The following is a 24,539-nucleotide window of genomic DNA, read 5'->3' on the forward strand; positions in this document are numbered from 1 at the left end:
TTGGGTTCTTAGTGACCAGTGGCCTTCATCTCTTGGTTGGCTTTAGGGAGTATCTCTCAGGCTACCTGAGAAATTCACATGTATGCTTCCTATGTTGTTTTCTATTTGCCTATTTTTATAAAACTAAACATTTTATTATTTCCACACCTAAACACCTTATTCAACCCTTAACCCCCACTGCCATCAATGTCTTTTCTTGACATTTCTTGGTGGGCGCAAATTCTTAAAGAACAAAAGCCCCTCTGATCAAGGGTCGGGACGGGAGGGTTAAGAAAAACCTCACTTCTACTTGAGAGTTCCTTCTCGAACCACCTTGTTGGTGCGACCAGGAAACTGTTTCCCCTTTTGTTAAGTAAATGGGATTGGAGTAAAACGATCCCTTCAAGTTCTGACATTCTTCGATCTATGTACCTGGGCCAGTTCCAGGAGGACATGTTAAAAGCCCAGGAGTGAAAAGAAGGATAGCAGCATTACGGGTTTACATGTGGGCGAGGCTAAGGGGAAAAGACAAACCTTGAGCTCAGCTTTCTTGCTGAGATTCCTCTCAATATTTTTTGTTAGGCGGTGCCGCGGACACCTTTGCTTCGCGATGATTGGCTCGCGGCGGGGGCCTCGTGTGTGTCCAATATGGCGGCGCCCAGTGGCGGTGTGAACTGTGAGGAGTTCGCCGAGTTCCAGGTGACGGGGTTTTCCTCACGCGGCAGGCGTGACCTTCCTTTTGTCCCCGGACCCTGTTCCCTATTCTGGCCTGGGAGGGAGTGCGGACCAGTTGTGGCAAAAGCGGATATTTCAAAACTCCTTTTTCGAGACATTGGAGGTCATAGGGGCGCGGGCTTGGCCTTAGGGAGCGAGGCTGCTGCCTTGGGGTCATGGCTCTCCCAGGCCTTGAGTAACTGCACCCAGAAACTCCAGTGGTTCCTCGGTGGCAAAGCCGAGTCCGGCCGGGTGGGTAAGGATTGCAACAACCATTTAGCCATTCTCTGAACTCAGTTCTTAGTCTCTGTCATTCCCCTCCTGTTTAAAGCTGAGTATTTATAGGAGAGAAGAAAGTGAAGGAAAGCTTATTTACTTGATAAAACAAAAAAATTGTACGAGTTTCACTATTTTGATGGGTCAGAACGTTTGGAGGTTTGAAGGGTCGATTAATCCTAGTACCTGCGCTGGTTCTCTGCCTTCCCAACCATTAGAGAAAATGTAACATTTAAGAAAAAGGTTATGTCTTTTATATATTCAAACACCAGAGGTCTAGGGCTGATTATTAACCCACGAATTAAAGAACAGGGGGTCTGGATTTTGACGAAGTTGCAATGAAAGTTATCTGTTCCAGTGTAAGCATAAGTGCTGCTGTCTTGATAAGAGTGTGGAATTTAAAAATAATGAAAAATGTATTTTTAACTAAAGATAATGAAAAATCATTTCACGTATCACTGACCTCTGTAGTAAGCTGTGTGCTTGCATCCGTTTTTAGGGAGTGATATTCTTGAAGATAATCTCAACAGATTGAATTATTTGACAAACATCATTTGGTCAAAGAAGTTTCTGTGGAGTCTTTCCAGCATTATATACACCCTTTTCACCACTTCAGCTGCGCAGATTAGATCAGCACAACAGCAGCAGACTTCAAATGTGATCAAAGTGCCTAACAAATACAAATATTTGTAAAAATCTTAAATAAGGTAGAAAAAAGACTGTTGGATTCTAAGGTTAACCAGCCCATTTGTGGCCTTGGTCTTGTCACGTTAGTCCTGTGATTTAACTTGGGTTAATGAGCTCAGATAATTGAGCTATGATAGCCTTAAAGTTTATCTGAAAGAACCCTGGTTAGGGAGTTGGTTGTTCTGGGTTCTAGTACTACTTCTGCCATTAACAGCTTTGGAACCTTGAGCTAATCACCTGACCCCTTCCATAATTAACTTTTGAATCTGTAAAATAAGATTATGTTAAATAACATTTAAAATGCCTTCCATCTCTATAATTATTTAAATCTCTAAAATCAAATTTCAAAAGATCTCTTTGAGTTGTTGAAACATTCAACAGTGCTTAAAGAACACTTTCATTTTCTTTTGGAAGTTCAGATGAGATGTTGTAAGTGGGCAAAAGCTAAACTGTCTTGCAGAACCATTTTATTCACAGAGATAATGTAAATTAAAAAGTCATAAAATGAATCTCATTAGTGAAACCTGGAGAAGTTTTTAGATTGTTTCTCTAGGACTTTTCCAAATGTGTGGTTTATAATGGAGAATACCCTGGGTTAAAAGTCAGAAGATCAGGTTTTCCAGAGCTGGCCTTGGCATATCATTTAACCTCATTGTGAATGAGTATAAGAACATTTGCCCTTACTGCTTCAGAGGCATACAAATGTAAAAAAAAAATATATCTGAAAATAAAATTTTAGTATAACATTTTCATTTAAATGAATTTTGTAAAATTATAAACTGTAGTTAACTGGCACACTCACAAATTATTAATCAAAGTTTATGTTTTTTAGAGCTGTGAAACCGTTACATTTTGTATGTAGGTACCTTATATGTGAAAAGCACTGCACTGAATACTGTGGAAGAGAAACAGAAAATTGTGTACTTTTTATTATAAAGATTTAGTTACTTTTTCCCCAGAATTTTATTATGAAGATGTTGAAACACTGTAGAAAGTTCAAAGAATTTTACAATGAATACTCATGTACCCACTGTGTAGATTCTACAGTGATTCACTATATTTACTAAATCACATACCATCCCTCAATCTATCCGTCAATCCACTTTTTATTTTTAATTTTTGATGCATTTCAAAGTAAGTTGCTACCTCATCACTGTATCCTCATATGACCTCTGTGTGCACACAGAGGGAGAGAGATCTCTGGTGTCTCTTCCTCTTACAATGACATCAGTTCTATGGGATTAGTGTCCCACCCTTATGACCTCATTTAACCTTAATTACCTCCCTAAAGGCCCTGTCTCCAAAAACAGTCACACTGGGTGTTAGGGCTTCAACATACGAAATTGGGGGCAGGAGGGGGGCCGAGGGGGGACACTGTTCAGTCCATAACAGAAACCTGCTAGGTATCAGGCACTTGGAGAGACTGAGTGGGCAGGATATCAAACAAGGAACTCAAGCAGAGATATAAAACGTGTAGAGGATATTTAGAATATGAACACAATGCTGTAACAGTTCAGAGAGAATTAAGTCAATAGATGGGAATTGAGTTGTACCAGAGGTAGACAGAACCAGGGGAATTCTAGGTAGAAGGAATAGTATATAGGCAGAAAGTTTTATATATTGGGGGGGGAAGTAGCAAATTGCTGGAATTCAGAATTTGCACAGGAGCACATTGGGATTACACAAAAGATTGGAACCAGGTTATGAAAGGCCTTGAATGCCAAGTGTGAGGTTAGGGAGTCAGTGAGCAGAGGGGGTGAATTGATCAAAAATGTTTTAGGAAGATTTATTACCACACCCACAGTCTTTGTTAGCGCCCTATCATTTTTGCAATTAGCTTTGCTGTAGCTCTTATCTTCAGTCATTCCTTTCTCTAATATATCTCCCTTTCAAAATGCTATGGCTTCATACCGTTATCTTCTAAATTTTAGGATCTGAACCATGCATCTAATTTCAGGATTATACGACTAAGTCTAAACTACTTAACATGACATACAAGTCCTTTTAAAATCCAATCCCAAAGTGCCTCTGCTTAGTTAACTCTCACCACTGCCCGTATTCATACATACTTCTCTCTCCCCAACCCCTGCCACTTCCAATGTACATTTGAACTCTGCTGTCCAGCCACATAGGCCTACTTTTCCCTGAACACATGATGTTTTGTCATTTCTGTGTGCTTTTTTCCACTTAACACCCTGAAATCCCTTCTTCCTGACTCTATCTGAGACCCAGTTCATATATCACCTGAGCAAAATCAACTAAGTATTCCTAGAATGTTTAAGTCTTGGTATTTCTGGTAAGAATATTTATTTATTTACACACAATTGATTCTGAGTTGTTTGGTAATTAGGTACAGACTAAATAGACTATTTTCTAGCATCAGTGATGGTATCTTTTGCAGCATACCTAGCTGCTCCCTGTTCCCTTGCCTGGGAGTGCAGAGGACCGCACAGGACTCTGGCAGTTGTAGGCAAGTCTGTATTTTTGACTTGGGGGAAGCACAGTGTGAGCATTGTTATGAAAATGGAGTTTGAGGAGCCAGAAAGAGAACCATTGAATGGGATCTACTTCTGGGTACCTTCAGGCAGAGAGTGAGGAGAAGAAAGGTTAAGAAATTTCAGATCATTCTGTGGAGTACATTTTAATTTTACTGTCAAGTAATAGACCTTTTACCACCCCCCGTGTACTCTAAAAGCTTCCCAAAATAATAAAAAGAATTTATCTAAGGAGTAACCTTAGGAATATAGTATAATTGCAGGGGCAGTAGAAAATTTTCTCCACCCCTCCCTGCTGCTAGATATGGTCAGTCCTTCAGTACTGAAATTGCCTTCCAAGAGGGTGAGATTTTCACCCCACAGTTAAAGGTAATACATAAAATGCAATTCCAAGGTAAGTGCCTGAATAACTTAAAAGGGTTAGCCTAAAGTTAAAAATTCATGATATATCAGAATTTCTTGTTGTTTTGAGGAGAAAGAAAGGAGAAGCTGGAGGCACTACAAAGTTTGGAGAGTTATCTTCTGCTGTTCTTTGACACTTAGAAGCTGATTAGGGTTCCAGCTCCTATACAAAGATGTAGTCTTCAGAGAGCCACTGAACTGTGTATATTTCTGTATTATCTCTGTGGACTTGTGTTGCAGTTTGTTGTATGCTATCTGCTCAGGGGTGTCTTCTTTATATTTTCTTGGTGAATTTGTGAGAGAGAGGGTATGCCATTGGAACAAAGTATCAGGTAGGTAGTTAGTAATTCCTTATGAATGATACGTATAGTTTAATGGCAGCACTTATGTGCCTGTATTAACCTTCATCTGCTCTCAGTCTGTGAGGGTACCCAAGCTTTTCTCTAGACCCCCTTGGAGTTGCCTTAAGAGCTCTGGCACCTTTTGTACTGTAAAGAAATTTGTGCCTAGTGAGGTAGTTTATAGTTCTTTTCCTTCTCCTTTTGCAATTTTGAAAGAAATTCCTTCCTGAGCCTTACCCCTTTTCCCCCCTTATCTTTAGCTTTCCTAGTATCTTTTCTGTGATAGTTAAAAGTAGCTTACAGTTCTCAGCAATTCCTGAACAAGTGCACTATCAGTTTGTCATTATATTATCTTGAATTCAACACTGTCCAGTAGAGCTTTCTGTGATGGTGGAAACTTGTGCTGTCCAATATGGTAGCCACTAGCAGTATGTGGCTCTTGAGCACTTGAAATGTAGCTCGTGCAATTGAACAATTTTGATTAAAATAACCTCATTTTATTTAGAGGTTAGATTAGATAGAGGTTATATAGATAGCTGGTGACTTTCATATTAAAAGCCAAGCTCTAGATCATATATTGATGATTCTTTAGCACACAGAGAACACATATATTTGAAAATTCACATTTGTAAGACTGAAATTGTTTGATTTATTACCTAGTTAATGCCAGTAAATTCCCATTGCTGTAAGGAACTTAACAGTATGTCCAAATTGTTTTATTGGAGGGAAAATTGGCTGTATTGCTAATGATCAGATTCAAAACTAGTTAAAGTTCAAAGTAAATCAAAACTCTAGGAAATGATAAAACCTTTCACCTGCATCAGTCTTCTAACTAACCTCTTTGCATCTACTCTTGTTTCTCTCTAATCCATTTTCCACACTTTAATTCTTTAACTTAGGCAATCATTTCAGAATACAAATCAGATCATGTAACTCCACTGTATTTAAACACTTCATTGGTTCCCTATTGCTTTCAGGAAAAAGACTAAAATCCTATAACATGATCTGTAATGGTGGACCTCATTTTACACCATGCTTTCTCTTATTCTCTGTACTTAAGCCACATTAACTTTTCAGTCCATTAAACACTCTATTTAAATGACTCTTGTGAAATCACCCATAGTTTCCATCCTGCTAAATCTAAAAAGTTAATTTCTGTCCACATCTTTATTGACTTCCTAGTAACATTCAACACAGTTGACCGTTTCCTTCTTGAAACCTTTCTTCTTCTGACTTCTGTGACATCTCAGTCTTTCTCCTGTAGTTTTAGATGCTAGAGTTCCTTCTTGATCATTAACCCCCTTTATTCCCTACAGTCTCCCTCAGTGATCTCTTCTTGTTTCATGGCTTTAAAAACATTAATTTGGGGAATTCCCTGGCAGTCCAGTTGTTAGGACTCCAAGCTCTCACTGCTGAGGGTCCAGGTTCAATCCCTGGTCAGGGAACTAAGATCCCGCATGCATGCATGCATAAATAAATAAAATTTGTTAATATAAATTCAGCCCAGTTCAGTGTCAGAGTGGTATATTCAACTTTCTGCTTAACTTTTTTACTCATATCTAACAGGCATCTCAAACTTCACATGTCCACAACAGAATTTTTTAAAAAAACTTTTTATTATGCAAAATTTCAAATTTTACAAAAGGAGAGAGAGTACCATGAATCCCTGTGTACTCATCTTTCAGTTCCAACAATCAGTTCATGGCCACTCTTGTTTCATTTATATACTACCATTTTCCCCATCCTAACCAGATTATTTTGAAGCACATCCCAGGTAGATCTTTTGTTCTGTAAATATTTCAGTCTTTATTTCTAAAAGATTACAATTTTAAACAATACCAGTGTCGCAAACAATTAACAATAATCCTAAATGTAAAATATCCTCTGAGTCAGAATAGGATCTTGATCTTCCCACTCCTTCCAAATCTTTTCCTCTCCCAGTCTCTCCCCACCATTAATTAATGACTCTACCATCCATTCGGTTGCTCAGGTCTCAATCCTAAGCGTCATTCTGTTTTCTTTTCTTATCCCCCAACACCAATTCATCAGCAAGTCCTATCAGCTCTCTCTTCAAAATATATCCTGAATCCAACTTCTTCTCCCTGATTCCACTGCTACCTCTTTGTCTCTTGCCTAGACCACCAGAGTAGTCTGCTGAATGATCACCCTGTTTCCATTCTCCACATAGCAGTCGAAGTTACCTTTTAAAAAATTAATCGTTATATCATTCCCTTGCCTAAAACCCTGTTTCCTTTAGGAAAAAACCCTTAATTGTTTCTGTTGTCTCTACTGTCCTTTATTTTCTCCTCAACTCTGATCTCACCTAATACCACTCTTTCCCTTATTCACTTCCAGCCCACTTGCCGCCTTTAGTTCTTCAAACATCCCCAAGTTTGTTCTTGCCTCTTAATTTTTGACTTGTTCCCCCAGATGTCCTTTTAGTTGGCTTATTTATATCACTCAGATCTCAGCTCAAATGTTATGTCCTGGAGAGGCCTTCCTTGATCTCCCTATCTAAAGTATTAGCCCCTCAGCCCCACCTAGTCATTCTTCATCCCATTACCAGTTTTCTTTTTTGTAGTACTTTTCAGTACTGAAATTATCTCATTTATTGGGGTACTTGTTTATTGTCTCTCTCCCCCTCTGAGAATTTTGCTCCATAAGAGCAAGGGCCTTTTCTATTTTATTCACCATTATAACCCTGGTGTTTAGAATGGTGCCTAACCATTAGACATTAGTAAGTATTTTTTGAATGAAGAGTGAGTTAATGAATCAACTCTGTGGTCTCTCTAATTGCTGCATATGTTTAAAGAAGAAAGATTGCTGAGGACTCTCAGTCAAGGAAAGCTTTATCTAAAAGGTATAATGTAAACCTTGGCCTCAGGATCAGTTCGATTTAGAGAGAGGGAAAGACGAGAGGGATTTTAAAGGTTTTTTTTTGGTTTTGTTTTAATAGGCAAGTTGTAGGAGGTAAAGTTGGCAAGGAAGGTCCCTGTTTGCTACTTACCTATTTTTTGACTCTAAATAGTACTGCCGCTGTTTGTTTGAAATTTGCCACTTACTGACATTATATATTCTCTACTGTACATAAAACATTATTTAAAATTGTGGTTGCTTAGTGAATATGTTAAGATTATCCCCTAAGAATTCCAGTTTACAGAGAATCTTGATACTATTGACAAAAATAGAAAGATACAAGAAGAGGGGATAAGATAGTGAAGTTGGTTTTAGATCTGATGTTTGTCTGTTTTTATTAGTCTAAATTATGAGCCTTCTACAAGCTGTTTTGCTTCTAGATTGGGTTCTAGAAAAGGGCATTAAATTACTAATTAAAGATTAATAGCCTGGTAGGAATAGAATCTAGGCTGCAGACAGACTGAATGGCCTAAATGGTTATTATAATTGGAAACGCCTAGCTGTTAATTATGAGGGAAATGGTCAAATAAGTTGTGATACCTCTACAGAACAGAATATTTATGCACCTATTAAAAATGTCTTCAAGGTAACAAGGGCAGAATGCTCATAATTCCATAAAGTAAAAACTTTTAAATGTTATACAGTACCTCAATTTGATAAAAATATTTGCAGATATGTATAGAAAAAACTGAACACAACATTGTAAAGCAACCATACTCCAATAAAAATTAATTTAAAAATATGGATGATTCTATTTTCTTTAAATTTTTTCCTAAATTTTCCAAAATGATTGTGTAATACTTTAATCATAATAAAAGTTTATTTTAACAAATGGATGATACAGCATAGGGAATATAGCCAATATTTTTTTAATAACTTTAAATTTAGTATAATCTATAAAAATACTGAATCATTACATTGTATGTTTGAAATTAATATAATATTGTAAATCAACTATAATTCAATAAAAAAGAACGGTAACTATAACTAATTCACAATCATGTGATTAAATAATGTATGCAAATCACACTCCTGCCAATTTTCAGATTAAAATCTGTCTTTTTTTTTTTTTTTTTTTTTTTGCGGTACGCGGGCCTCTCACTGCTGTGGCCTCTCCCGTTGCGGAGCACAGGCTCCGGACGCGCAGGCTCAGCGGCCATGGCTCACGGGCCCAGCCGCTCCGTGGCATGTGGGATCTTCCCGGACCAGGGCACGAACCGGTGTCCCCTGCATCGGCAGGCGGACTCTCAACCACTGCACCACCAGGGAAGCCCAAAATCTGTCATTTTTAATATGACCAAAAAAAAATGGATGAAAGGAATGAAGAAGCTGATTTCAGTGATGGATTTAAGTTTGGCAAAGAAATAGGTTCATATGTTGAACGAAGTAGAGGATCAAGCAAAGATGCTTTTAATACACATTAATATTAAATGTTAACTTCCTGGATGTTTTCATTAAGTATAGTCCTAGTATTATACACTTCTGTTTTCTTAATGATTTTTCTGTGATTGTGTTTTGTTTTGTTTTGTGGGGCCAGGGTGAGGTAAGGGTGGATTAAAAGAGAAAGAAAGGGGTATACTACTAGAAACCTTTTCTAGAGTTTATATCATCTGCAGACAGAAGGTAGCTGATGCCCAGCCTTTGTCTAGTGACAAGTGAAAAGAAGTACCCTAATCAAAATGTGGGGAGAAGGGACTATGCTGTGTTGGTATACTCATCAGGGTCTTTCTAAGATCCCTGCCCTTTTGGTATTATTTTTATTTTGATTGGGTTTTGAGAGTTGGAGCCTCTTTTAGAGGAGAGAGATCCTTGGGAAATGTGAACTTGGGTAACTGAGAAAAGGTAAAACTACTTGTTCTATGAACAAGAAAGCCACAAAGAGATTTGATTTCTTTTCTAGCAGTATACTTTATTTTTGTTACAAAAATAATACACAATCGTAGTAAAAAACTAAGAAAAAGCCTGAAAGGAAAAAAAGCTTGAAAGGATATAGATTAACGTCTGCACGTTAATCACTGCTGATAGTTTCTTGTGTATCTTTCTAGAAAATTTCTGTCTAGCACCACATTTTAGAATGATAGACAAAGAGGGAACAGAGCAAGCAATGATGCTGGGTTGTTTTGGACAAGTTGGGGTAATCAAATTCAGTAGAATCCTTTATTGGCTGTATGCTGGAGATGGAAAGAACACAGTGTTTGCTAAGCACCGTGCCGGAACATGGAGTTTACAAATGAATGAAACCATCTTTACACTTAAGATGATCACAGTGGGACCAAGGAAAGAGTTGTGCCAATTGTTAGAATTACTATTACATAACCTACCTCTCATTCTTGTAAAAAAGATTTTTCTGTGGTTGCACTATATATAGTGTGGTTTCCCCACTCCTAATTCACAGGGTTGTAACATATCCAAGAGCTGTATTTATTTATTTAGTTTTGCTTAAATGGTCTTTTTTTAACCACTTAACTTTCCATTCAAGTTACTATTCTTTTATTTTAAATATATATAGGAATTACTCAAGGTGATGAGGACGATTGATGACAGAATAGTACATGAATTAAACACTACGGTTCCAACAGCTTCCTTTGCAGGGAAAATTGATGCCAGCCAAACCTGTAAACAACTTTATGAGTCTGTAAGTGTATCTTTTGAGTCTTTTCTTTTGTGCTTCCTTTATGCCTTTCTCTGTAGGCAAAATAAGAAAACAATTGACATAATTAAACTGTGGATACAAGAATGGAATCTTCATGTTTTCTTGCCCACACCTGAGGGTATATATAAGTTTTGATCTGGTTTCTACAAACTAAAGAAAATGTGTGATCTTAAGTACAAGTCTGGGAAGAGACAGTTCTAAGGAATGAAAGCAGCCTTTTTTTGACCCCCTCCTGAGCAGCCTTTAACTTAAGGAAAGCTTATGCTTCAAGGAATGAAGGAGAAAGTGAAACAGTCAAGTACAATAAAACAGTGAAACAAGAGCAGGGTCTTTGAATGAATCAATCTTAAGAAGCTAGACACCTGATTTAAGGAAGAATTAAAACCCTTCACACTTTTTATCAATATATCTTCTATCTTCCCTGACTCATCAGGAAAGGGAAAAGAAGCATTTGGCAGGAGAGAAGGAAAAGCCACAGATAAATTGTCCTTTTCTGAGGCTTTGATTTCTCAAGTATATATTTTTTCATTGCCTCTTAAAGATCCTCTTTATTTCTCTTTTTTAATTTCTAAAAGTGAAAGGAAATAATGATGTAGCTGAGCATTTTTTATAGCTTACTTATATTTTTTTCATTAATTTGGAAGCTGATATATGGCATTTGCTTTTTTAGGCTCTACCAGAAGATTACTGTATTACTTAAAATCTAAAGTCAATTTCTCAATAATGAAAAAAAAATCAGTTTTGGATAAACTTATTCATATCACTTAAATTCAAAGCATTAACTGCTGATTTTTTTTCTGCTTTTATGTGAAAGTATGTTACTTTGTTGAGTGGTCAGGTAATTCTTGTGGCTTCATAAAATTGTAGGGATGGGGGCTTTAAGGAGTAGACTTCAGTATTGGGAGTAGAGAGCATGGGTCCAAGGCCTAATTTATTATGAGGTTGTTTGACAGTTCACTTAGTTTCTTTGGGTAGCTCTGTCTAAAGAACTATTGGTAGAAGTTTGTAATGGCTTTAGTGATCCACCTCACTACCCATATATATATAATCTCTATAATCTATTCAATTGTTTCCATTTAGAATCTTTTTATTAACCTAGAGGTTTATAGTATAGCGATTAACAACATGGATTCCAGATCTAGATTAAATCTCACCTCTGCTACTTCCTAGCTGGGTGACCTTGAAATAACCTCTGAGTCAGTTTCCTTATTTGTAAAATAGTATCAGAAAAGTATCCGGTCAATTGTTAGAGGATTAAATGAGTTAATATAAAGTGCTTACTGTACTAAATGTTTTACATATAAATGCTTGCTGCTTCTCTTATTGTTGTTATTATTTCTTATTCCTTTGTTGAACCAGGATAAACTGGCATGCTAAATTTGGAACCTTTCTGTTTTAGATATTCTTGTCTATGTGTTTGGGTTTTTCTTCATCTGTATTCTAGAGGGATCCAGCAACATGAATGTATGTAAAGGATTATTTATCAAGTAGCTCTGTTCCAGGGGTCGAGCCTGCAATAGAGTACCCATGCTAACAAGTACCACTGAGTTCCGTTAGATATTGTCTCAGTTAAGAAGTGGAACTCTGTGACATGTCCAAGTTGTTTACGGTCACCCTGACTGTCCTTAGTCCCTGACCCTTCCTTTTATAGTCGATGAAGGAATATTTGCGCACTCTAATGATAATACTTATTATAGATAATACAAATTATCTAATGATAATACTTCTTCATAGGAGAATACTTCTTCATAGGAGAAGATAAGCAAAGTTATTTTAGAATTTAGAAATTTAGAATTTTGATTTTAGAAATTCCAAATTTTAAAAGTATAATCTTAGTAAAAATGAAATAATTTCAGTAAGATTCCCTTATTAGAGCATATTCCCTCAATATATGAAGTTTTCCTTTATTATTCAGTTTCAAGGTAAACGTAAAAATCAATACTGAACAGTTAAGGAGTCTATGAACTTGGAACAGTGCTTTACAAATGCAGAACTGTTACCAGTGTCATAATGATTGATTTAGAGTAATTCTTAAAGCTATCTCTTTAATATAATGAACTTTTGGACTATGTTTAAAAAATATGCTTCTTACATCCTTTTGTCAGAAGTTCTGGAGGAAGATTTAAAACACACAAAAAATGCCGTGACAAAAACTTACTAACTTTTTTTGCAATTGAGGTATAGTTGATGTACAATATTATATAAGTTTCAGGTGTACAACGTACTGATTCACAATATTTAAGTGTTTTGCTTTTAATGATAGTTAAACTAAGGGTCGTTGTTAGGATTCTAAAATGATGTTTGGGAAATTTAGAATCAACCTTTGTTCTAGAAAGAAAAACACCAAAAAACTATAATCAGGAAAATGACATTCTGTTTCCCTTAAAGGCAAAAAACATTATTTTAAAATAATGATTAAAAGGTAGTAGGTGAAAATTTCAGACTAAAAGAAGTTCTCAAAGTTGTGGTAAAATAAAACTGGGAAGTGCTAGATATACCCGCTTTAGACTAGTTTTGAATCATTCTCCTGCCCCACCCCAAGCGTCTTCATTTCAGAATTGCTTACCCCAGATCAAAGGAAGTATGGTTATGATATGGTTATAGTTCAGGATTTTTCTCCTCTAACCAAAGTTTTACTTTACTGAGTTTCTTAATTTTATCTCAGTTCCTTTATAAGCACTTTAGGTATCAGAAATAATTCTCTTATGACCAAATCCTCAAGCATCTGATACTAATGAGCTAATAAGCCTGGGTTCATGTTATTTTTTCTCTAGTAGGCTTATGTCACCCCATCTGTTACTAGTTATCAAGCGTCCTCATTTCTTTGACATATATGTACAGAAAGAAGTCCATGCATATTCCTCTTGCATATGCTGTTAGTTTTGAATTTTATTGAAGGATGGTCATGAAAATAGACCACAATAATTGATAATACTGAGTAAAAGGTGATTTGCCCAGTAATTCCTGTTCACATAGGAGTGGGTTCACAGTGGGGCTAATCTGAAGGAAATGTAAGCAGGTGAGGGTAGGAGGGTAGTCTGCATCTAGAAGTGTATCCACAGGTAAGGGGCCAAGCTAACAAGGGGAATAATGGAGGAAAGCCCAGCCAAGGAAGGAAACTGTGTGGAGAGAGACCAAAAGAAAGATGCTGAACGTTTTAATAAAATGTACAAAATTTGAAATTGATTTTAAAATGCAGATAGAAAAATGAGAATATTGTGATAGACTCCTAGTTAGTACTAATGCTGTTTCACTAATTGCTGGGGGGTTAGACAAAATATCAAAGTAATTAAATAGCATCTGGTATCTGAGCAATGTACTGAGTCATGTTGCCTCTAAATTTTAGAGGTGGAAAGGATATTAGTGATTATTTACTCATAATCCATAATTTTCCAAAAGAAGAAACTGAAGCCTGTAACAGAAGCAGCATATTAGCTAATAAATATGGGCCTTGAGGCTGTCCTTGTGAACCCTAAATGTTACACTGAAAAAAATTAGCTTATTAGAGAAATATACTATAGGTGGGATTAACGTCTGTTATGAAATTCCCTCCCTTCACATGGGTACAACTTTTAACTAATGCACTTTTAGTATTCCCCTCTAGAAATATAAAGGTTTATTCTTTCCTGGCGTGTATTAGACCAGTAGTTCTCAACCACGGGGTCCCAATATGACCATTTAAGAGCTGTATTTCAAATAACTTATGAGGAATGCTTATAGAATGGTTGTTAGTCCCATATTTTATATAAAATATATATAATGGGTTATTTCTATACAGCCATCACTAGCATAGCATTGGGATATTCCCCCTTCAGAGGGGAGAAGGAATGATATAACGTGATTAAATGGAGCAAGCCAACACTTAAATTTTAGTTGGAGGTGAACTACTGTTACTATGCACCATTAATTATAATGACGATTGCATATTATTTTAGTATTTTGCTCTGCCTCCACCCCAAGTTTTTGGGGTATCTTCAGAATTTGGCTATGATCATGGGAGTATGTTTGAATTGAAACATGACTATCATAATTAATGAAACAAGGCAGAAAATAGATGCAAATTATTGTATTGGATTTGTTACATTAAGATGAAGGCTGATAATTGCTCTGTTGGGCATCCTTTACTCTCTGTCAGCACACACAATTGATGGAATCGGTGACCTCCACTTCATGTACAATTTTTCCTTGTTAGTACTTAAAGTTTAAAATCTTGAAAAGGGTTCTGTCTGACATAGGTAAATGTAGCATTCTTTGTTTTTCTTTATTGTAACTAAGAGCTTCTCTATATCACTTACTTTATAATTTTTGGCACTGTTGACAACATGAGGCTGAAAAAAACAATGAAAGAACAAAAAGAGAACAGCAATAGGAAGTGGCCCAGAAGGTGTGTGAGGGTGGGTGTAGGGTAGAGGAACACACAGGTACAAGAATGGGAGAGAAAGGAGTGTAGGGAGGAGACTGAGATGAATCAAAGCGCAGCACAAGGAGTGCAGGAAGAGGAGCAGGAAGGCCTGGGAGCTTAGTGAGGAAGAGGACGGCCCAACCTCTTCACTTTCACCCTCACAGCTGCTGCCTTTGAGCGGGCTCATTCAGCACAATCTTCTCTTCCACAGATTCAGTTTTTAAAAACTGTTTTAGAAAGTATTACATTTCTGTAGCCTAAAAAAGTTTTTTTAAAACACTGAAATGTGACAAATTGGTGTGATTTTTTTTTTCTCATTTCCTTCTTTTGTTCTTTTAGTTGATGGCGGCTCATGCCAGTAGGGACCGAGTCATAAAAAACTGTATAGCTCAGACCTCATCAGTAGTAAAACAGCTCCGAGAAGAGAGAGAAAAGAATTTGGACAATTTAACATTATTAAAGCAACTTAGAAAAGAACAGACAAAGGTAAGTTGAACAGGGTTTACATTTCTGAGGCAAGGTTTCCAAACTTAGCCTTCAAAATAAAGCCAGTTTTTAATATGAAAAACTCAGAGTAAGAGATGGTTATTACTTAAAACCAAATGATCAGGAGATTAGTACTTCATTTTTAATGGACTTTATTTTATTACATTCAATACTAATTGGTAAATTAATGTGCATTTCATGAACGTATGGAGTGTAGCAAGTTTTAGCTAAAAGAAGCATGTAATCATGTTATTTCCATTCCTTTACATATTCCACAAAGATACAAGGATTAATATAGACCAACACCACATCAAAAAATCTAGGGCAATCACATCTGTATCTATGTTTTGAAGCTTGACTTGAGAAGAAACGTTTTTTTAATATATTTACATTTTGAAAATATTTACCTCTGGTTTCAGCTGTAGAAATCTGCTGAAATGTAATATAGATATTTAACTTCAGGATATTACCCCCTTCCGCCATAAAAATATAGTACTATTTAAATATAACCAGGGCCACCAGAGCCTCATTATATTTATTTCTTTGCTGTGGAGAGGGTGGTATGGGTCTTTGACTCTTTTCAGACTCTCCTTTGTTTCCACTTCATCTCCCATGCCTGCCATTTTCTCTTTTAGGAGAACACCAAGTGTCCACTGAGTTCTATGTCAGAGCAAGCTTTATTTTCCCAAAGTCAGCTGTCACGTAGATGGGGTGTGGACCTCAGAGTAGAGTTAATGAAGCAGAGCTATTTCTTTATAGCCCTTAAACGTGACACGTCAAGAAAACAGTTGAAATGTATGCCATATTTTATTTTGTGGACTGCATTGCTGTCTTTTGAGGAGGGTGGGGGTGGGAGGGGGCCTTCAGGGGTAACTTTTTATTCTGATACAATTTCAAACTTACAGAAAAGTTGCATGAACAGTACAAGGAAGTCCCATATACCCTTTACCTATATTCACCTATTTACATTTTGCTCCACCTGCTTTACAGTTCATTCTCTCTACTCTTCTTTCCCCCTCCATCCTTCCCTCCCTCTTTCCCTGTCTTCCTCCCCTCCCCCATACACATCTTTTTTCCTTTACCATTTTGAAAATATGCTGGGCACATTATACTCCTTTACCCCTACATATGTTGGTTATTTCCTAAGAACAAGGGCTTTTTCTTACATGACCACTGTATAATTATCAAAATCATGTCTCTATTTTAACATGGTGTAATAGGTGACTTACTGATCCTTACATGTCAGGTGACTGACATGTAAGGTGTGTGAGATGGAATCATGTTTTCATACTGAACAATTTGTGAAGTTTGCTCTGTTTAGTAGATGTAGCCAAACTTTGAAAAAGGGATCTTGCTGTCTCTCTCAAGCCTTTGTTCTTTTGCTGCACACAGGTGTGCACTTTCTTAGTCATCCCATTGATGCAGTGTGTTTCACTGGATACAGGATTCATCCACTGTCTTTGCTGTTCTCTTTGTTCATGACAACTGCTTCAGCCCTGTGTTCCACACCTGCTCATTCATCAGCCAGTGGTGGGTTCTTCAGACAGTGAACTTAGGCTATAATGGTCATCTTAGCCTACCCTCCATGTTGATGAAGGCTTATAGATAAATTATAGAAAGCTGGTTAAGATCTAGTATTTTTGGATTTTGTATTTTAACAGGCTCTTGAAGTATTGACAAAGGAAAGTGCAGGGCAGGGCTGTTAAATCAGAAACTGAAAAATGATTATTTGCAAATTAAGTCAGACAAAGAATAGAGTGACTCTTGTTAGCAGAGTGCAAAGTTCAAAAACCAGTGTGAGTGTTTGTGAGTGATGTGTCACACAATTTTGTCTGCCCTCTGTTCTGCCCATATGCCTTTAGAGCCCAGCACAATCACTGCAAGGAGGAGTTTTAGAAACCAGCCAGTGAGTTATGAAAGGTAGTTTTCTGGCCTGTGATATTGCATAGGACTAGAGTAGAAGTTAACCATGAGTAGTAGTATTTAAGCAAATAAGGAAACTTGACTTTCTTCTTCAAGTTTGCTATGGAGATTATAGAATCAGAAAGAGACAGCTCTTGGAGATGTTCCAGCTCTACCTCTTCATTTTCTATATATGGAAACAGACTTAGAGATACTGACATCCCCAGAGTCACAAGCTAGTACGTGGTAGAACTGGGACTTTATAACCCATCTCATCTTACTCTAAATTCAGTCAGTGTTTTTACCTTAAGTTGTGACTAAGAGTCAAATTCTGATTACTTTAGTGAACAATTTATTTACATACAGTGATGCCCATCTGAAAGTTCCCAGTTCTTTACCTGAATCCTTACCTCAGAAAAAGCACATTCCTTGCTGGAACTATATACCTGCTGTCACCTCTTAGTAGCCTTTGAGACGAAGTTTACCTGTTTAAGACCCAGAGCCTCAAAAACAACCATCTCAGGACTTACCTGGTGGTGCAGGGGTTAAGAATCTGCCTGCCAATGCAGGGAACTCAGGTTCGAGCCCTGGTCCGGGAAGATCCCACATGCCGTGGAGCAACTAAGCCCGTGTCAATGAAGACCCAACACAGCCAAAAATAAATAAATAAATTAAATAAATTTATTTAAAAAAAAAAAAACAACCATCTCAAAGGTAGCATTTTGTTGTTGGCACTGAAATTACATTGGAAGCTGGCTGTAATATCTGCGGTGTTCAAGAATAGAAAAAACATGGATTGTAAAGGCAGACAGCTCTAAAGAAATAATCCCATCTACCATTTGGAGGTTTTGTAACCTTGTAAATTAATTGTTCTGAAACTTCTGATTTTCAGTTTGTAAAATGGAATTGATACTTAGTAACTTCTTATATTTTCTTTTTTTGGTGAGGATTAAATTGTATAATATATGTTAAGAGCTTGCATATTGACTGATAATGAGGTAGCAGTTTCTTTCCTTTTTGAGTCGCTGGGACTCCATATTTGTTATATTAATCCTCTTTACAATATCCCCCCCAACCAGTGGTTTCCATCTTTTGTTTAACCAGTATTAAGGGGGTTGGGGGGATATACAGTCTTATGTGGCAGTGCATTCTCTTTTTGGACAGTTGTAATTGTTCAGAGATTTTCTTAATTAGTGTGAAAATCTGTCTCCTTGTAGCATGTAATTACTGTTCCTTAATCTTCCCTCTGGATAAGTCTAAACCCATTTCTACACAACATCCCTTTAAATATTTGAGAGCAATTATGAATACTGTCTTAGTGGTCTGTTGTAACACTGTTCTTTAAAGTTGTTACTTCTTTGGCAGAAAGTCCAGGCTCTGACAGAGCAGTGAAGCTTTAATGATTTCTGGGTCGATATAACTGATTAAAATCTGAAACCAAGGTTGCTGTGTTGTAAGCAGGCGGGCTTCCTCAGGCTTGTTACTACTCCACAGCACATTAGAAATGCAGTCCTTCCCCTTGTTCATGGTTTCAATCCTATATACTGGCCCATACTCTGACAGCAGTTTTGAGTCTACGAAGGGAGTTTACAAGGAGCGTTGGATCAGTACCACATCCAGTCTTATTAGTGTTATATGCATATTTCTCAAACCTCCTGCCTGAGCTGTACTCCTAATTTATGGTTAGGTTTTTTGGTCCGGGTGCCTAACTCATGGTTTCCCAGAATCCCTCTGGCATTTTGTTCCCAAATCTCCTGGCCTGGGTCTTAACTTTGGCCTGAAGAAATCATCCTGCTTTTAACCTCTTGGCTGCCTCAACCTGTACTGCTTTTTTTCTCCTAATTTTCCTGAATATTTTCAGGTTCTCCTCCTGGAATTGGTTAGCTTCTTTCCTTTCAGGTCTCTCTGACCAGAGGCGACTAGGAGTATGATGGGCCTGCCATCTGGACCTGGCAATAGAATTGGCTGCGTTTTTGATGGAGCGATTAGGTTGGCAGTTAAAAAGAAAGTTAGAAAGACTAGCATTTTTAGCCTCACACCTCTGGCTGTACGGTTAAGGTATGGAAAACTCATCCCTTTCTCAATTACTTGAGCTTTATATATTCTTCTTCTCTGTTTTTCTTCCTGTTTCTTTTTTCTTTTATTCAAATCAGGTTGCCACCTCCTTGTCCTTTTTTTTGTTCGTCTGTGCTATCTTTGCAAATCTATATGGTAGGATCAATAACTAGAACTGGAGTTATTGAGTTAAAGGACATGTGAATTTACATTTTTGGTAAGTCTTACCAAATTGCTCTCCATAGAAGTTGAAACAATTTGTACTCCTACTAAAAATATATGTGAGTGTATCTTTCCCCATACCCTCACTAATACTAGGTTTTATCAGACATCAGATTTCTTGTATTAAAATTTTTTTTGTCATATTATGGCTTAATTTACATTTCTTTATACATGAATAAAATGGTACATTTTAAAAATAGGTTTATTGGCCATTTGTTTTCCTTCTGTGAACTACCTGGACATTTGAGATTTTTTTTTAAAAGCTCTCAAGGTGATAATAATATGCAGCAAAGCTTGAGAACTACGGCTTTATAAGATATAGCAACTGATTAAATATGAGGAGAACAGCTATGTCAAAGAAGGTTTTGAAATCTGGCCTAAGTATTACCATTAATATGGAACGCAGGAGCAGCAGCTGGTTTTGTTAGGAAAACATAGAGTTTGGTTTTAGTTCTTTAATTTAAATTTTCGTAACTTCATTTTTGTTTTCCTTTCTTGCAGTTGAAATGGATGCAGTCAGAACTGAATGTTGAAGAAGTGGTAAATGACAGGAGCTGGAAGGTATAAAATAATGTTGGTTCTTGGAGAGAACTAGGAGGGGAAGCAGAACTAGCAAAGGGAAACCAAGGGAGGGGGGAGGCAAAGAGGGCCTTGGGCACTTAAGAATAATAAAGATCCTTCATTTACAAGCAATTGAAGGCTTTAACTTTTTTGGGGGGCGGGTGCAGGTTGTGGTTAGAATCCAAGTTAGAGCCATCTTACAAAAAGTAGCTTTACAGTCATATGGTAGAATTGCATGATCGTCATGGGAACAGAATTGGAGACATTCTGTATGTTTCCTAATACTAATTATGGGCTATTTGATATTTAGAGTTATTAGTTGTTAACTTAGAACCTTCAACCAGGTTATTTGTTCAAGTTAGCTTTTCTGAGCTCAGTTACTTTCCATAAATTTTCATATCATTATCCTTCACATTTGTTTGTTTTCTAACATATCTGATCGTGAAACTTTGTTTGTATGTAGTTTTACTGGTATTTGATAATAGGGCTTTTTATGGCTCCTAGATTCACATGCTCCTTATTACCACCTACGTGGTTCTAATTAGGAATTAGATTGGGGGACCAGGATCCCAGGACTTTACATGTAGGTAAAAATCACAAAATTCTACACTATTGATACTATGTATAAAATAGATAACTAATGAGAACATACTGTATAGCACAGGGAACTCTATTCAGTGCTCTGTGGTGACCTAAATGGGAAGGAAATCCAAAAAAGAGGGGATGTATGTATATGTACAGCTGATTCACTTTGCTGTACAGTAGAAATTAACACAACTTTGTAAAGCAACTATAATCCAATAAAACTTTTTTAAAAAATTACAAAATTCCTGCTTTAGTTTTCTGAAAAAGTATGTCTGCATGTCCTCTCTAAAACTTCAAAGATTTCCAAAGGGCAAAATCTATTAAATCTGAAAGAATGAACTGAAGATTCTGTTTTACCCTTTGAAATTAACCAATGGAATGGGGCTGGATCCAGAGGGAGGCTAACTGAACCAAAAACTGGAGTGTACTGGGCTTCCCCGGTGGCTCAGTGGTTGAGAGTCCACCTGCCGATGCAGGGGATGCGGGTTCGTGCCCCAGTCCGGGAAGATCCCACACGCCGCGGAGCGGCTGGGCCCGTGAGCCATGGCCGCTGAGCCTGCGCATCCGGAGCCTGTGCTCCACAACGGGAAAGGCCACAACAGTGAGAGGCCCGCGTACTGCAAAAAAAAAAAAACTGGAGTGTACCAACTTGCAGAGCCATGAATAAACTGCGAAATACAAATCGATTTCTTTTGCTTTATCACATTTCTTTATCCTATCCTCTTTGCCAAGATTTCTTATTTCTGCCCTTTCCACCTATGTGATAAGGTGTTTGCTCCTTGAAAGCACACACATTTTCCCCCTTTATCAGACAAATGGAAGTATATTGTCTACACTTTGTTTTTTTCCCTTAATATATCTTGGAGATCTTTTCAAATCAGAACATGAAGAGCTTCCTTATTTTTTATGCTTGCTTATATCCCATTGAATGGATGTACCAAAATTGTTATTTGACATAATCCCACATGACACGTAATAATAGAATGTTCTTTTAACATTATGATATGTTATTTGTTTAGTTTTTAGGAAGCAAGATAAATAGAACAAAACATTATATAAATTTATACAGTTTAGCAAAAGACTGGACTCCCTTCAAGTATATCTCCATGTAAGAAGGATCTGGCACTCATTTAGAAAAGCATGACAGATATCTAAATAAAATCTTCATTATAAAAGGATTTTTAAAAAGCTTTATCTTAAAGGTAATTTAGATATTTTTGTCTAACTGTCCAAAATATGTCCAGAATATGGAACTAGCATATTTGTTAGTTTACCAAATAAGCTAGCTTGTGATGATTTTTTCCTTGAATAATTTAAATTTTATTAAAATATTAAAATTATCATATAAATGAATATCAAGGCCTTCTTAGCTCTTAGCACCTAGTAAGTCAGTTTGAACCAGTGAGGAAACACCTCTGTTTCCTAAACCTGTTGACCTGGGACAAGAAAAGGTTATATCCACCTGACCCATGCCAAATTTAATTGAATTCCAGGCCTGATTTATACAGGATGACTCAGTGACCTTTGTTTCTGTTCACATATCTTAGGTGTTTAATGAACGCTGCCGAATTCACTTCAAGCCTCCAAAGAATGAATAAAAAGATACTTTTTTTAAAAAAGGACCGGGTCATCTCATAAGAGTTAAGCATGACAGACATCAACATGGTGGGCTTCCCAGGAAGATTTCTGAGCCAACAGTCCAAGACCTTTTGTTGATTTCAGCCCCACTTACCCAAGACCTCAAGTATAAATAATTCTGATAATTATGGAGAAATCAACTGCTATTTTATACTGATTCTGTAAAAAAAAAACAAAAAAAAAACAAACAAAAAAAGATATTTTGTAACTATTAAAATAATTTTCTGACTCAGTGTACATAATTATTTGATTGTTTTCCGAGTTGAGGCAGTAAGTTCTTGTAAGAGAATTTAAATACAATTTCAATATCTGATTTGATTTATATTGTACCTTTTTGAATTTTACAAATTTATTGGCATGAGCATAGACCTTTTTGGTCATTGATAGTTTTATCTCTTTAGGTTTATTGCTCTTAAGTTAAAGGGCAGTAATATAGGCTGGATACTGTCCAAAGAAATTCTCTTAGTACCTTAACTTAGCTCATTTTCATATGCAAAAACTAATGTTGGGTGGAAATATTTTCCTGGATAATGTTTCCGTGGACCATGAAAAGGAAAGCAAAGTAAAACAAATTCAGAAAATGGAAAAGTAGAGGAGGGCTTGCATAATGGTATTCTAGTACAGGATGATTGTATTCGTTTTCTGTTGCTGCTTAACAAGTTTAGCAGCTTAAATTCACCCCTGTTTATTATTTTAGAGTTCTGTAGGTCAGAAGGCTAGGAAGCCTTGACTGAGTTCTCTGCCTGGGGTCTCACAGGCTGAAATCAAGTTGTGGCCCAGACTGGGCTCTTGTCTGGAGTCTCCAGGGGAAGAATCTGCTTCCAGGCTCATTCAGATCCTTTCGGTTGTAAGAAGAGAAGTCCCTGTTTCCTTGCTGCCTGTCATGGGCCACTCTAAGCTCCTGAAAGCCACCCATATTTCTTGACACCATGGTCCCCTCCCTTTTCAAGCTAGCAACAGTGCATTGAATCCTCATTCTTGGAGTCTGACTTCCTTTTCTGCTATAGACAGACTGCTTTTAAAGGGTTTGTGTGTTTATATTAGTTTTACCATAATAATCTTCCTTTTTATTACCTCGAGTCAACTGATTACAACTTTAATCATACCTGCAAATCCCTTTTGCTGGGCAATGTGACATCACAGATGTAATGTCTCATATTCACAGTCTGAGGGATTAGGGTGGGACATTTTGGAGAGTCATTCTAGGACTCTGCTTACCACGATTTAAACAGAAGCTTCCTGGCTCTGGCACAGTTGGATTGACCCAGTGGGGTTGTGGATAGGCTTGTGTGTTCAGTATGTTGACTCTTATCAGGTGGTGCACTTGGAAGTGAGCAATAAATGTATAAAGTGCTCACCATTCTTTCAAAAAAAGCTTTTGAGCATCTACTGTGGCTCAGATACTGTTGTAGTTGTTGGGGATATTGATAAACAAGACCTACTTTTGTTAAGATTATAATGTCTTTTCAACAAAAAAATTTCCTAGTGCCAGCAGTGAAAAAGATTTTCTGTAGGACTTACCTATTAATGAATGGTGCATGACAGAAAGTCGATGTTTAATAATTTTTGGATGGATGAGTGAATTGAAAGGATACATGTGAGGATAAAAATAAAACTGAACAAAGATGCTCAACAGGGAATTCAGAAACAGAATCCTTGGAAAGGATTCATAAGAGCCTTTCCAGAATTTCACGTCTGCTAAAGTATTATCTAGAAAATCCAGTTTTAGCAGGATGCTTGACTCATTCCAATGTACCATATTATGAAAATGTGCAATTATGATAGTATGGAGTGACTTTTAGTATAAATGAATAATAGTATGTTTAGTTGTGATGAATGGCATTTTAAGCCTTCAACTTTTTTTTGCGTTACGCCGGCCTCTCACTGTTGTGGCCTCTCCCGTTGTGGGGCACAGGCTCCGGACGCGCAGGCTCAGCGGCCATGGCTCACGGGCCCAGCCGCTCCGCGACATGTGGGATCCTCCCGGACCGGGGCACGAACCCTCATCCCCTGCATCGGCAGGCGGACTCTCAACCACTGCACCACCAGGGAAGCCCTAAGCCTCCAACTTTTAAGAAAGGGATGGTGCATTGCTTTTGAAAGTTGATTTGCCTGCTGAAACAGTGTTTTGCATGTAATGGCTGCCTTAAAACAATTCGTTGATTTTGTTGCTTGAAGGATAGGTAGGATTTAGCCAAAAAGAGAAGAAACAGAAGGTGCAAAAG

General features: G+C 37.2%; 1 protein-coding gene across 3 annotated transcripts; it reads left to right on the forward strand.

Annotated features, from left to right (window-relative positions):
- Positions 1–541: 541 nt before the first annotated feature.
- On the forward strand, positions 542–22,542 carry MIX23 (mitochondrial matrix import factor 23). Of its 3 annotated transcripts, XM_067738715.1 has the most exons (6): positions 543–678; positions 1,469–1,676; positions 10,320–10,445; positions 15,205–15,351; positions 20,032–20,091; positions 22,224–22,542. In XM_067738715.1, exons 3-6 carry the CDS (start codon positions 10,335–10,337, stop codon positions 22,272–22,274), a joined length of 369 nt encoding a protein of 122 aa, XP_067594816.1. In that variant the 5' UTR covers positions 543–678; positions 1,469–1,676; positions 10,320–10,334; the 3' UTR covers positions 22,275–22,542. The 3 variants fall into 3 exon arrangements, with proteins under 3 accessions (XP_067594815.1, XP_067594816.1, XP_067594817.1); XM_067738714.1 differs by lacking the exon at positions 1,469–1,676 and having other exon boundaries at positions 542–678; XM_067738716.1 differs by lacking the exons at positions 543–678; positions 1,469–1,676 and adding an exon at positions 826–949.
- Positions 22,543–24,539: the final 1,997 nt, after the last annotated feature.

The sequence above is a fragment of the Pseudorca crassidens genome, chromosome 5 (genome assembly GCF_039906515.1).
Source record: "Pseudorca crassidens isolate mPseCra1 chromosome 5, mPseCra1.hap1, whole genome shotgun sequence".
In the NCBI taxonomy this organism is placed as follows: domain Eukaryota; kingdom Metazoa; phylum Chordata; class Mammalia; order Artiodactyla; family Delphinidae; genus Pseudorca; species Pseudorca crassidens.